The sequence below is a fragment of the Volvox carteri genome, assembly GCF_000143455.1.
Source record: "Volvox carteri f. nagariensis unplaced genomic scaffold VOLCAscaffold_5, whole genome shotgun sequence".
NCBI lineage: Eukaryota > Viridiplantae > Chlorophyta > Chlorophyceae > Chlamydomonadales > Volvocaceae > Volvox > Volvox carteri.
Window position 1 is genome coordinate 1,695,730 of NW_003307548.1, and position 12,817 is coordinate 1,708,546.

Here is a 12,817-nt window from a genome sequence, read left to right on the forward strand (position 1 = left end):
AAAGCTACCCCTTCGTAACGGCAGCTGAAGGCGAAGGCCGGCACAAAAAACAACAATCCGAAGCTTGAACGAAGGACAAGTACATTTTTAGCTGGGATACCTTGCCCGCTTAAGAATATATAATCAAGGATACACATATAGGTGCTTATGAGTTGCGTGTATTCCTGGCCCCCTACACCTTCCGGTGCGTCCAAAGGACGAGACGGTTCCTCCAGGTGGCAGCCCGGTGACTCGATGCCCCAGCCCTTGCGCCAGAATTTATTATAGGGTCGGGCAGTGTACATTGCGGTATTAAGCGGGGGTGCCCACGTAGCATGGCAGACGAGAAGGACGCGCGAAGCAGGAAATCGATTTTTGATGCCCCCTCATCGATGGCGAAGCTTTGTCACTATTGCTTCACGCTGATGACCTCAGCCTGCTGGGCAGGCCCTGCTCGACGTTAATAAGTGCGAGCTCCTTGTGTTGGTCATTCTTTTTGCACATTCCAAGGAGATGGAAGGAGTGTGCCTAGCGGACTGTGCGGGCCTGCAGCTGGTAGAACAGGCCATCCCCAGTACTTAGATTTAACCTACGGACCGGAGAAAACCCTTTCCACCTGTCGAACGGTACTCACTGAAGCCGGGAGGGAAGCTATGTTCGGCTCTTTAGACAAGCTAGGCAGTTACGGGGCCCTGATCTACGGACACCCTGGACGCCGTTGCATGCTGTTGTAAGTTTGATCATGGCTATTTGCCTCCGCTAACATGCCGAAACCTACACATCGGCCCGCTATCGCATTCTTGTCAGTGTCATTATAGGATGGCCAACTAGTAGGCATGTACGGAGTGTGCGTGGGCCAGCGAGTCTACGGCAGCCTCAATCTGAGTCAATTTGCATCGCCGCCGCGGCGGCGGCACTCTCTCCTTATGCACAGCCCAGGAAACCCCCTGTACACCCAAATTCGGCACCACCATGGGTTAATCTCTGCCAACAGCCACGTGATGGTACCGCCCATGCTGAAACCTGTAGCCAAGGAAAAGAATGAAGGACTGCGGCTGCAGCAACGTCGGTCCCAAAGACGGCTAACCACGAGCCAGATCAGTGCCTGACGGCAGCAGGAAAGTTTGACAGCCGGACGAGAGGGAAAGGATGCCAAAGGAGCTAAGGGACAGGAAGGACGATAACCGGAGGCGTGAAGAAAGGAAGCGATCTGCGCTACACGACACGGAACGATATGAACTGACACGACATTCAAAGGAAGCGAGAGGGCGCTGAGAGGACGGAAAGGATTTGATTCGAACAGAATAGCGTGGCACTGAACAAGTAAAATATGTCTCTCCTTCTCGCTCCGCGGCCATCGCACATGTGCCCGTCTTCCTGTTTTCGTCACGCTGAAACAGCCATAACCATTGCCGTCGCCATCACCAGTTCCACCTTCCCAGCCACTCAGCGACTGACCCATCACCCCTCCCGCGGGTCTCGCAGTCAGCCGTAACGCCTACACGAGCCATGGCCACTTCCGGCCACAATGCCAAAACGTCGCGTAGCCGCACCAGATCCCACACCACATCCAAAAACAGCGGTTGCTTCCTCGAGCGATGCAATGACGCCGCCAGAGCCAGCTCCTACACGTGCGCTGTGATTTTGTCGCTGCACGCTGCCGCTGTGCGGCGGGTGCCGAACCCCAACTTGTGGCAGGGTGCTTGAGCTGGCTGTCGAGAGGTAAAGTGACATGAGTTATGTTACAGCTGTCGAGAGGTTAAATATCGTGGTTAAATAATTGCTCTACAGTGCCTATTCGGCGCGGCGCTACCAAGACGCAAACAGGATCTCAATAGGTTCGTCTTCGCCGTTTCCGGTATGGTCCATGTCCCGCAACCCAGATGAAGTCAACAACCTATATTATATAAACATAATGTTTGGACATTTAAGCACGCTCATAGACGTTGCCATGAGTGTACAGTTAACCGGTCAAGATGAAGCGACAAAGGTCGTTTGTGCACTGACCGCCAATAAATATGCTCAGAGCTTTATACCTAAAACTGCGAGGCATGTTCGTATGTAAGCGCGGCGTAAGCATATCGTGTGCAGAACCTCAAAGGACCCCGATGCCTTCAGAGCTTAGGGTACGAATCGGGGTGCCGTGCTTATGGTTCAACAGGCCCCAGAATAAATCGCACAGGTGTACAACAAATAGTGAGCTGGAGCCCTCCACTGGCGTCCAACTGGCTGATTCCCATTCGGTCTGCCAACTCGGCGGACGAGCGTCCAGCTGGCCACACATACGGCAAATCAGGCCCGAATAAGCTTCGCTAATTTGTGGCCAGTGATTATGATGCGTTTCCTCACCTTGCATTTATACATTTCGTTAGCAATTGTGTTTATCATTTAATACGTGTAATTTAATCGTTGTGTGTTACACATTTCATCTCGAACAGCATTCAACACAGCAGATATCTACGAATCTTACAGCTTTCCGACCGCGCGCTGTCGTCTACAATGGTCTTCAGCTTGGTTAACTCTCCTTCATCGCAGCGCTTTGCTTGCACGTGGCATCGCGCCAAGCAGCATCACAAGCGCGCTTGCCTTGTCCGTGACGCCCCTGAGGACAATGTTCAGCCAACGGCTAGCGGCAGTGTGTTCTATGGTGGAAAGAGCTACTCGCCAGAAGAGGTGAGTTAAGCGGTTAATTGCATCTTGGCGTCCTCTGCGCGGTTGTGTGGTGATCGGTGCATTATGTTTCGTCCCCCGTGCACAACTGCACATTACACCATTTATCTTGCCTTTCTTGGGGTAAATAATTCTTAATTCTATTCTGTTATGCAGTGGGCGGACACCGTTCGACAAAGGAGCCTGGTGCGTCCGGCGGCAGCGACTGTTTTGGCAGCCAAGCAAGGCTCTTCGACTCTGTTATCGTTTTCTGGTAAGCTATGCATACTGTTGATTTTGGTCAATTGTGAATCTGGGTTAGACTGTTGATCAGTGTTTACTCAACGGGAGGCCAACGGTTGCCTTCCGTTCATCTGCACTGCGGGTTTCTCCGTCCATGTTTCCCACCCTTCAGTAATCCCCTAGATGCCTATTGCCATCGTTCTATTGCCTACGCTGACACGCACTTACGACCTATCAGCTCCATTCGCATGCCAGACTTGTTTGTAACGCTGACCTTAGCCTAACTCTCGCATGAAGTGAACTCGCATATTCGCGCTTGAATCTCGATCTGTTAACGACACGCAGATGTAATGTCTTTCAGCGGCACGGCTCCAGAAATCGTGAACGGGCGCTTGGCAATGCTGGGGTTCGTGAGCGCAATAGCAGCAGAGCTCGTCAGCGGCGAGGGCGTGCTGCGGCAGTGGCGTGAGGAGCCCACGGGCGTGTCTCTGGCCTTCGTGCTCTTCATTGCGGGATCTCTCGTTACCGCCTTCCAGCCCAAGCGTGATGACAGGCTGGGGCCCTTCACGCCGCAAGCCGAGCTCATAAACGGCCGTGCCGCAATGTAAGTCTTTCGCTCGTGACAGAAATATCACTTCGCCGCTGCATCCGCAAAAACTGATGACAGGCGTCCCTCGTCTGTGCGAGGCGAGTTTCCTGCGAGTTTGTAATACCAAATTGACTGAGTAATGGCGCGCCGTATGATGGTCAAAATGCTTAACTCTGCAAAGTTCTTCACCTGACGGCCATCCCAATGCTTTGCTATGCAGGATTGGCTTCGCTGCTCTTCTGGTAATCGAGGCTGTCAAGGGCAGTCCCTTGATTTGATTTCCGCATCGCCTCTTCGTTAGCACCAATCTGGGAAGCTATGGCGAGGTTTGCCTCAGCAATGCGCGTTGTCTGCCGGCTTAGGGTCCTGCAGCTTAAAATCGGTTTGTCTATTTAATTGGTCCCTATCCTTGAGGCTGTTCACTGCCATGGGCCTTCTCAGCCGTCACATTTCATGGATATTGCTTATTGATTTATATTTCGTTTGTCGGTCGGCCGCTGAGCCTTGTCACTGGCGTGCATGACGGTGACTGCTGAGCTACTTCGCACACGACTATTGGTAGAGGTGATGCACATGGCCATGCCCGAATGCGCGTCGTCGTGTCTCGGTGGTTGTGTTGACATGTTGCGCGCTGCAGAGTCCTGGTCTGGCCATGGCGGATGTATAGGGAAATGGGTGACTTCATACGCCCATAAGAGGTATAGGACCTAGAGCATTGCACTAGCGGCTCTACTGGGGAGATATCAGTTCCCTGGCAGGTGCCTCGAGTTGTTGTTTCTCGGAATGGAATGGCTATGTTCTACTACTGAGTCGATCTCGTCCGGCAGATGAGGTTTTCCAACGTATGCTCTGCGAGGTGCGTTTCTTCCGCGTTTGTATGAAGTACCTAATTCTTTTATCGGCCGGCTTTCCACCGCGGCCTGCGGTTTGCAGGCTTGCCTCTGTACGGCTGCGCAGTAGGCTGCTTTCCGACATGACGCCATTACGACACCACGTTTGTTGCCCGACCAGGGTTCTGGAAACCTCGGTCTTTGGCATTACCATGATGGTGTTTCTCACAAAGCCATGCCGCCGACAAACAGTGTTAGTTGTGGCCCTTCCAGTAAGGTCGGGTTTTCCAACAGATGCTGGTCTCCATATTGTATTTAAAGTGACGTATTTTGAGTGCGGTGTTCCTCCATGTTTGTGTGCGGTGCCCCGCGTACCATGAGTGGTTCTATCCGAGTAAAGTGAAAAGAGAGTGAGGGTGAGCCGGTGAGAGTTGAGAGCTAAGCATGTTTGCAAACGAGGTTATTTTGAGGGTGGAGAGGAGCGGATGGCAGTCTGGTGGTGCGGCGCACATCACGATTTGTTATGTACGGCGTGAGTCCATGGTACGACGGCCTTTTGAAAAGTGAAAATTTGTGAGCTTAGGGATGAAAGCTGAGAGCTGGCGTTGCCTAGTGCCTAAATGTCGTTGGCGTGCTGTCTTCGTTCGGAGCAGCTCTAGCGACAATGACGTTGTGAGGGGCAGAGTACGAGGAGGTGGAGAGGATGAGGAGTTCGCTTGGCTGGGGAGCTTCAAACCTCTTATGAAAGCTATTGCGTCGTGTGAGAGTTGTTGATACGTGTGTTGATTGCGTGGGATTTCGAGTCGTCCCGTGCATGAGTGAGTGAGTGAGAGGCCGGATATGCCGACGAGCGTAGCGAGAAGTGGTGAGCCGGAGGGGTCATGGATTTGCAGGTTTGGGCGGGCGGACTTTGAACTGCTGCCGGTTTGATGATAGCGTGTGCTTCGTGTGCTGAGCTATATTTAATGCCTGTCGGTTGCACATTGCGTGTGTGGTTAGTTCGGCCCTCGTCTCGAAGGTGACGCCTGCAGATACACCAGTATTTTGTTTGAGAGGCTGCGAGCTGGACCTTAGTGCTTCTGATTATCCGAGCAATCTCATCTGTTACGTCCTTCGTCACGGGGAGTTGCGTCCTTCTGGGAGTACGCCCTATTTCTGGCGAACTTTCGGAGGACTGCTTATCCTTTGTGACGGTTCGGCTCTCCTGCTGTGCTCTGGTTTACGGCAAGAGTGACAGTCTCAGCCAATTTCTGAGGCTTGGTCGCTTCCGCTGTGCGTTTCGGCAGGAATGGGTTGACGTGTGGGGCCCTGCGGGGGATGTGAGCGTTCGGGTGATCTTAGGATGACGGGAAGCATCTGGCGCGCGCCCACTCGGCGCCGTTTTGGGTTCGTGTGCTTGCAAGGTAGGGTATTTTATATGTGCGGTCAGTGCAGTTTCTATCGGATGTATCGCCGAATCGCCTGCGTTTCACGGTTGGGCTGCGCAACTTTGGGCTGCGTCAGGGTGAAGCCCTTGACCTGTTGCAGTGGAGGGCTACTTTGCTGCAATGGAGGTCCAAGCCGCAGTGCGTGATAGCTGCTTGTGTGATGGAGTGGTCAATTCGATGCGCCTGCCGTTCTCCCCGACCCTACCTGAATGATCGTTGTGACTATTTTGAATTTCGAGGGTTGGATTTCGTATTACATATCAGGAGTCGAGTGGCTGGTGGAGGTGTTGCTTAGTGAGCCAAAAAAGCCACTGGAGGTCTGTCCGGTGCTTTGGTGCTTATGCTTTGCTGTTAAGCCCTTTCAGTCTAGTCGTGAACACTTTGCATAAATGCAGCGCACTTTCTTCGATGTGCATTGAGGTGGGGCTTTGAGGAACTACGCGACCAGGTTGCGCAGTATTGTGCCTAAGTATTTGGAGACTTTGCGCCCTGCTCCACGCCCATGGCTTCCTATGGGTCCCATGTAGCGCAGTATGGAATTCCGAATGGAAGATTGTGAGGTAAATATGTAACATCTTGGATCGTGAACTTATGGTGGTCTCACACACGCTCATAAGAAGGAAGGTCTCGTCACTCGTAGCACAGTTATGTTACTTCCAAAAGTATAAGATCCCCTTGCTTTTTGAATTATACTTGCCTGGCAACACGCGCCGAGCATATAACAGTAATGCGGTCTTTGGACTTCTCGACGCTCCGGAATCCGCACGGTTGAGGGGTATCGATGCTTGAAACTCTCGTTAAGTAAGCAAAATATTTTAGTGCACTTAAATAATGTACGTTGTTCATCACAGCCCAAAGTAGCTGCATCGGCTTGTCTGAGTATCATAAATTTTTTGACATCTTCCGCGAAAGCCCACCTGGCTGCGGAGGACCGATTGGCGAGTGCTGATTTTAAAGTACAGGAAGTAACAGTTGCTGACGCACAGGTATGGATGGGTGGAAGCTGCACGTGTTGTGCTGTCGGGCAATCTTGGAGAAGGCCTGGATGCTGTTGCGGCGTAAATGCGCACAACTTCATATGCTAGTGGGTTGTCCACATATATCCATAAAGCGCTGTGTCGGAGTAGCGGGATTGCAACGGCAGTGGGGCTTGATTGTGTTGGCGACAGTGTGGTCGCCTAAGGGCGGCGGCAGCAGCTTTGGCGAAGCAACAATATATGTTAAGTAATCACCAGGCAATTGATCCATCCATGCTAACTCGCGCAGGGGACGGAAGAAATGCGCGCTTCTTTGATGACACCTTGTGTGGCGAGGTGCGAAGCCCTGCTTAGGTCATTCTGCAGCGTTTTGATCTGTCCTTGCTCTGTAGCCTTGCGCCGTCGCCGTGAACTGGATCTTACCCCAAGGCCGACTTTTCCATCAGGTCCACGGGCGTGACCCAGCCGCGCCCGATCCAAGCGCCCAACGTTAACCGTGGCGCTCCTAGAGGTGAGGGTTCTACTCCCCCCAACGGCTGACACGACCCCTCACGACAACTGGTGACATGCTACGCGCCGCATTCCCTAGGGAAGGGAACATGCGGGTTAACAGGGCTTCAACACGGAGGGAAAGCTGCGGCACTTCCAAAAGCATCATACTTCCCTCGCAGGGCAAAGATGCCCATAACCAGCCTCACCAGCTGTATATGCGTAACACGAGTTGCCAAACCTCCTGTGACGGGGTGCATCCACGGTATTTAAACGTTTCGGATCTCCGTAGCTCGGAATCGCAGCTGCAAACGCGCTTCCCACGCAATTTGTTTCGTATGAGCTCCTGCCAGTACGTTGCGTTACAAGTTGCGTTACAAGTTACCGCCCAACGCCTTCATCGCACCAGCTGTAGCACCCAAGCACCACCCAGCTGGTGGTCGTGGATTCGCACGACGGGCACCTGTGGCGTTCCCGTTGCTTAGATCCTGTCTGTTGAAATGTTGTCGAGACTGTGTCGGGATTGTCAACAGGAGTACCGCGGTCTTCCTCCAAAACGCTTGATTCCCTGCATCCTCGATCTAGGTGTCGCCTGTAGCGCAACCACCGCTTGGGACAGCTGGACGTCGTACATTTCAAAGCACCGGGCGGACTCTGCCAGCGCCCCGGCTTCCAAGTCGGAGCTCGACTACGGCCGGTGGGTTCTGACCCTCGTACGGGTGTTAGGGAGGTTGGGTGAATGTGGTCACCTATCTTTGTGCGGAAGTGGCTACCGGTAAGGGTTGTACGGCATCCGTGCCGGCATGTGGGTCGCGTGGAGGGCGCAGGCAGCAGGGACGGGAAGCGGTTACTATCCCGTCGGGCCCGTTATGGCTCGGGTGGGTTGCCATGTGTTAGTGCCACCGGCACCTTAGCTGGGGGGATCACCGACATCCTCTGGATCCCTTGGCTTCCCCATCATCAAATAAATGGAATAATTCCCGATTCCGCGGGCTGCAGCTTCATTTTCCTTCTCTCGACATCGCGAAATATGTCCCCCTCCCCCTCCCTCGGAGTTAAGGGCAATTGCATGATGACTTTGGACCCCTACGGCGGTTTGCGGTCTAGACACGTCGGTGCAGTTGACGTCCTTTCCTTCTTCCACTATCCTATTATTCCTTCTTCTCGGTGTTGTGTCGCTCATTACCTCGGGTTCTGGCTTGACGCGTTTTGCTCACGACCTACGCTACATCACGCACTTAACCCTCCCACGTAGGGCTCCTCGCGACGCCGCCCCCGCCGCGCGTCCCTGCCGCTGTCCTTATTTCATTTTTTACCTTGCTTCTTATATAATTCCCCTCCTCCCTACCACACCTATCTCACTCCATGGCTTCCATCACGTCCAATCTTTCCCCGGGGCTCCCAAAGATCCACTTCCCCTGGGTTTTGTTCGATTCCTTTTTTTGAGAAGCCTTGATTCTTCCACACGCAGTGAGATTGCGGCCGCCATTCGGAGCTCCGCGGGCAGCTTTAAGTCGAAGTATGCGACGGGGGAAACGAACGTGCCATCCAGCGGCGGTGCCGCTGGCATCTCGGACTTCAAGCTGTCCCATGTGGGCGATATCAACCTCAACGAGCTGCCGCGCGATCTCCACGAGCGGCTGGAGGCCCTGGCCAGTGTGCAGCTGAAGCAGGTGCGTGTGGGACAGCGGGCCACCAGCCGCAAACGTCGGGAGGAGGGACGGGCTGTCTGTGAAGGCATATAGACGGGGTGGGTGAGGCTGCGTGATCGGGGGCTGCGCCTGGGCTGGGTCGATGGGCGCAGTCCACTGGGGTATGGGAGTTGTAACATCGGTGTGGGGTCGTCAGAAGCGCAAGTTCTGGACAGGAAGAGCGGTCGTAGTGAAAATCCATATTAATTTACCTTACGCGGGGATTGAGGAAGGTGTGCTTTGGTTTTGGGGCTGTGCGTACAAGTCTCGGCATATGGGTTGGAAAGGGGAAAGGAATTGGCGCTGGTGCCCATGTAGCTTCAGCCGACGATGCACTGGGAGGGTTGGGACATAGGAGGGTTGAGGGTTGTGGGGAATGGCTGACCTGGGGGCGGTGTGGGAGAAGTTGTGGCCAGACAGGGGCACGGGGAGGACGGACTCTGACTGACGTGGCAGCATGTGCTTTGGCAACTACATGTATACATAGATGTACTTGAAAGAGGATCGTGGCGGGAAGGACGTCGCATCGTCGGGTGGTCACGGCCGGTAAATCTGTTCATTCTCATTTGCGCGTCGTCCTGCTTTTGTTTAGTCCCACTCGGCCCCCCTTAATGCACAGCCACGCAATCTGCCGCTGGTGCATGTTCCTTTCTGCCGCTGCAGGCTCTTGGCAAGCCCAACGCCGACTTAGATGCCGCCTCCATATCATTCACCACCACGGATGTCGACGCGGCACTGTGCGTGTCGGGGGTCACACTGCAGCAGGTGTGCGGCTGCTGTATTTTTGCGTGGACTTGTTTTATGTGGCAGAGCAGTCTTTGTGTGCAATTACAAAAGTAAAGGTGACATTCGAACGTCAGAGGCCGGATCCACCAAGTGGTGACGGCTTGAGCTGCGTACGTATGCGTTTTTCGCGTGTCTTCCCTTGAGAATTCATGGCTAACCGTTGTGCGATGTGGGTTGCATGTGGACGTGTCGAAAATATACGGCATAGGACGCGGGGGATGGAGGGTTTGTCGTCGTGACCTCGATATCGCGGCGCATCCCAGAAACTTGCCAGAACCTGACTGCCAGTTGCCTTAACCAGGAACACCGTATGTTAACAACCCACAGGGTCTCGACAAGACGGCACTGATTGCGTTTGTGGCCACGGAGACGGAGCGCCAGGTGAGATTTTGCGCACTCGGGGCCCCCCATAGAACAGGGAATATTAATCGTTTTGTGAATGTTTTATAGACAGATAAAGTTACGATTCTGATTTAGGGAGAAAGGTGGAGCCCATGAGCTCTTTCAGTGCACTGTTTTGTTTACCCAAGGTTGGCGGCTGAATACCCCCGGATGCGAACTGAAATCCTGGAGAATCTGTGCGGGGCTCAGTGCAACTAACTCACCCAAAGCCAGGGAAGGTGCGCTACACGACCAGGCAGGCGGTGTGCAGCAGTTGCACGCTTGCAGTCTCCTGTGGGACGAGCATGTTAGGGCAGCACCAGCACCCTCCTGTGCCTCAACACCAGTATTATATGAATTGAGCGAACCTTGAGTTTTGCTGCTTCCCTGTCGCGGGAAATCGATATCGGCAAAAATGTGATTAAAACAGCATCCTTACCAACTACTTGGGCTTACCGAATGCAAATGCTTGCTTATCACCCCATACTGCATCCTTACGATTTCCTGATGGTACGTTGCTGCGCAATCCGTTCCACTTTGTGTCGTATTCGTCCGAAACCGCGTTTCCCATCCTTCGCAGCCGTCCACGACGAATGAGACCACGGCCTTAACACTTCACTCCCCCGGCTCCTCTTCGCATTCCGGCACGCACAGGCTTCCTGGTCCCGTCTCGAGGGCCTCATTCTGCACTGGGGCGCAACGGATGCGGCCGGGGGCGCCTGGGGCTTGCCGCCTCAGGGTTGGGCCGCCTCGCCCAACAAGGTCGTAGACGCGGGTGCGTATGGGAGGAAAGCGGTTGGGTCTGAGCAGTAGCAGCAGCGGCAACGGTGCAGTGACTTTACGGACGCACCCTGGGCTGCCTGAATTCATCGATGAAGCCACTGTGTCGCCCGGGGCATTTCCTTTATGGCAATCCCTTCGTCATATCCGCTGTTTTTCGCAGGCGGCGCCTGGCAATGCTCGTTTGAGAAGCAGCAGATGTCGGGCCCAGAGGGCAATTCGGCCGTGTACGTGTTGCTGCTGCAGGTAAGCCGTGATGAGGAGTGCGGATACGGGGGCGGGGTTTAGGACAAGACCGGGGGTGGTGGGGAAGGGCCAGGGGGAGCCTTCGGGCACTTAACGCTGGACCCCGGGTGCCAGCGGTAACAGGAACATGGAAGTGGAGGGACATGAGAGGGATATCCGGGTGTACGGGTACGGCCTAAGCGACGTTCTCCGTCCGGATGCTCCCTGTTCACTTGTTATGCTTATAACCTACGATCTGTCCGCCATTTCACTGTTTTACCGTTAGCTACTTATTTGCTGCTTCGCTTCTGTCCGGATGCCTCCGGAAGTCTCTTAGCGTACGCCATCCTCTCCTCGTTTCCCGTACGGTGCGATTGCACGGTGACCCGGGATTCACGTCTCCGCTGTTTGCATCAAACTCAGCGGCGCCGTTGCGATATGCCATGCCGTTGCTATATGATCCCGTTCTTTCTCCCTGCCTGTTCGCCTCGCACCCTGCCACAGGTTCCGTTGCGCGGCATCCTCAAGGCGGGTGGCCTTGTGTTCGTGCTCAAGGCCACTGCGGGCCAGAACACTCGCTGGCTGAAGGACGAGGCCACCAAGAAAGACTTCTTCCTGGACACCACCCGCTTCCCGGTCATCAAGGTGGGCATGCACGAGTTGATGACAGCCATGGGTTAAGCTCAAATCACAAGCCAGGGCAAAAGCGCAGTATGACTGACGAGCGACAAAATCCTACCAATGTCCGAAACGGTGTGCGTGCGTGTGCGCGCGTGCGTTTTGGGCTTGGGCATTTTGATGGGATGGTCATAAATTCCCATGTTCCCATGGCAGGGAAAGTGAGGCCTCCAGGCCGTGGTCCCTACAGCATCTGTCCTGTTCCGCCCATTTCTCGATGAGAAAAGGAAGTCGCATTTGGCGCACGCGGTGCCCCGTAGGGCCCTTGGGTGCCCAGCCCCCTTTCGTTTGTTCCCCTCTTGTGATTTCCCCTTTCCTCAAACTCTCTCTGGCCCAGCTTGCGTACTGGCGGCGCGCGTGCCGGCTCCCTGTTTCCAGTCGCCAGCAAGATGAGTTCTTTTGTGCGCACGGCTGTGTGCCTTGTGCACAAATGGTGCTGTTCCTGCTGGAATCGTTAGCCTGCGCCTGTAGGAGTTGAGCTTGCTAACAATTCGGCTGCTCTCCCGACAGGTCTAAAAGGCCGCAACGTAACTGCGAGGGATTGGTGGCGTTGCGAAGCGGGCGACGGGTGGATTTTGTGCAACGGCGCCCGAGAGGAAGTTCCTCCACCTTTTTTGCCAGTTTGTCGCTGCGTGGCGAAGTGACAGCTGCACAGACTGGTGGGGGCTTTGTGGGTGAGGACATCCACCAATCATCATGCAGTTGCTTGTTGCATCAGGAGCCAGCCATGGCGCCATCTCTCCCCGGGCTGCTGTGGTGGGAAACAGGCGTCTCACCAATACGGGCAGCCCCCGCCGGCAGCAGCGCGGTACTACATTCAGCACATGCAGGGCCGCACATGCGAGATGGGCGAAGGGAACTATTCGGACAGCGGTTATAATGATAACCCCAAGCAAGCTCGGGAACTCTACCTTGTGGCGGCGGCGGTAGTGGAAGACCTTACGATCAAGGATCAGCGCGGCGGCGTAGCCGGCTAGTATTGTGCCTGGCTTGGTATCATGACCACCGGCATGTGGGTCGTGGGCTTGGCCCCGTGAGCAGGCATGTGCGCACCTGCAGCAGGCAACAATGCATGAGGAGCTCAGCATGGCAG

The 12,817-nt window shown here is 54.6% G+C and overlaps 2 protein-coding genes across 2 annotated transcripts; both read left to right on the top strand.

Moving 5' to 3' along the window:
- Positions 1–2,377: 2,377 nt before the first annotated feature.
- On the top strand, positions 2,378–3,759 carry VOLCADRAFT_103348 (uncharacterized protein). The gene is made up of 4 exons (XM_002947080.1): positions 2,378–2,652; positions 2,806–2,902; positions 3,217–3,475; positions 3,681–3,759. Exons 1-4 carry the CDS (start codon positions 2,479–2,481, stop codon positions 3,736–3,738), a joined length of 588 nt encoding a protein of 195 aa, XP_002947126.1. The 5' UTR covers positions 2,378–2,478; the 3' UTR covers positions 3,739–3,759.
- Positions 3,760–6,551: 2,792 nt separating this feature from the next.
- On the top strand, positions 6,552–12,701 carry VOLCADRAFT_103349 (uncharacterized protein; the record flags this gene model as incomplete). Its single annotated transcript, XM_002947081.1, has 11 exons — positions 6,552–6,703; positions 6,984–7,030; positions 7,141–7,205; positions 7,769–7,880; positions 8,655–8,856; positions 9,538–9,639; positions 9,988–10,041; positions 10,696–10,816; positions 10,985–11,067; positions 11,551–11,691; positions 12,492–12,701. Exons 2-11 carry the CDS (start codon positions 6,996–6,998, stop codon positions 12,699–12,701), a joined length of 1,125 nt encoding a protein of 374 aa, XP_002947127.1. The 5' UTR covers positions 6,552–6,703; positions 6,984–6,995.
- Positions 12,702–12,817: the final 116 nt, after the last annotated feature.

What these genes read in the sequence shown, in the direction of transcription:
- VOLCADRAFT_103348 (XM_002947080.1), top strand. Translation starts at nt 2,479, where the DNA reads ATGGTCTTCAGCTTGGTTAACTCTCCTTCATCGCAGCGCTTTGCTTGC. An exon ending in AGAGCTACTCGCCAGAAGAG is followed by an intron (nt 2,653 to 2,805) that starts GTGAGTTAAGCG and finishes TCTGTTATGCAG; the next exon opens with TGGGCGGACACCGTTCGACA. An exon ending in GACTCTGTTATCGTTTTCTG is followed by an intron (nt 2,903 to 3,216) that starts GTAAGCTATGCA and finishes AACGACACGCAG; the next exon opens with ATGTAATGTCTTTCAGCGGC.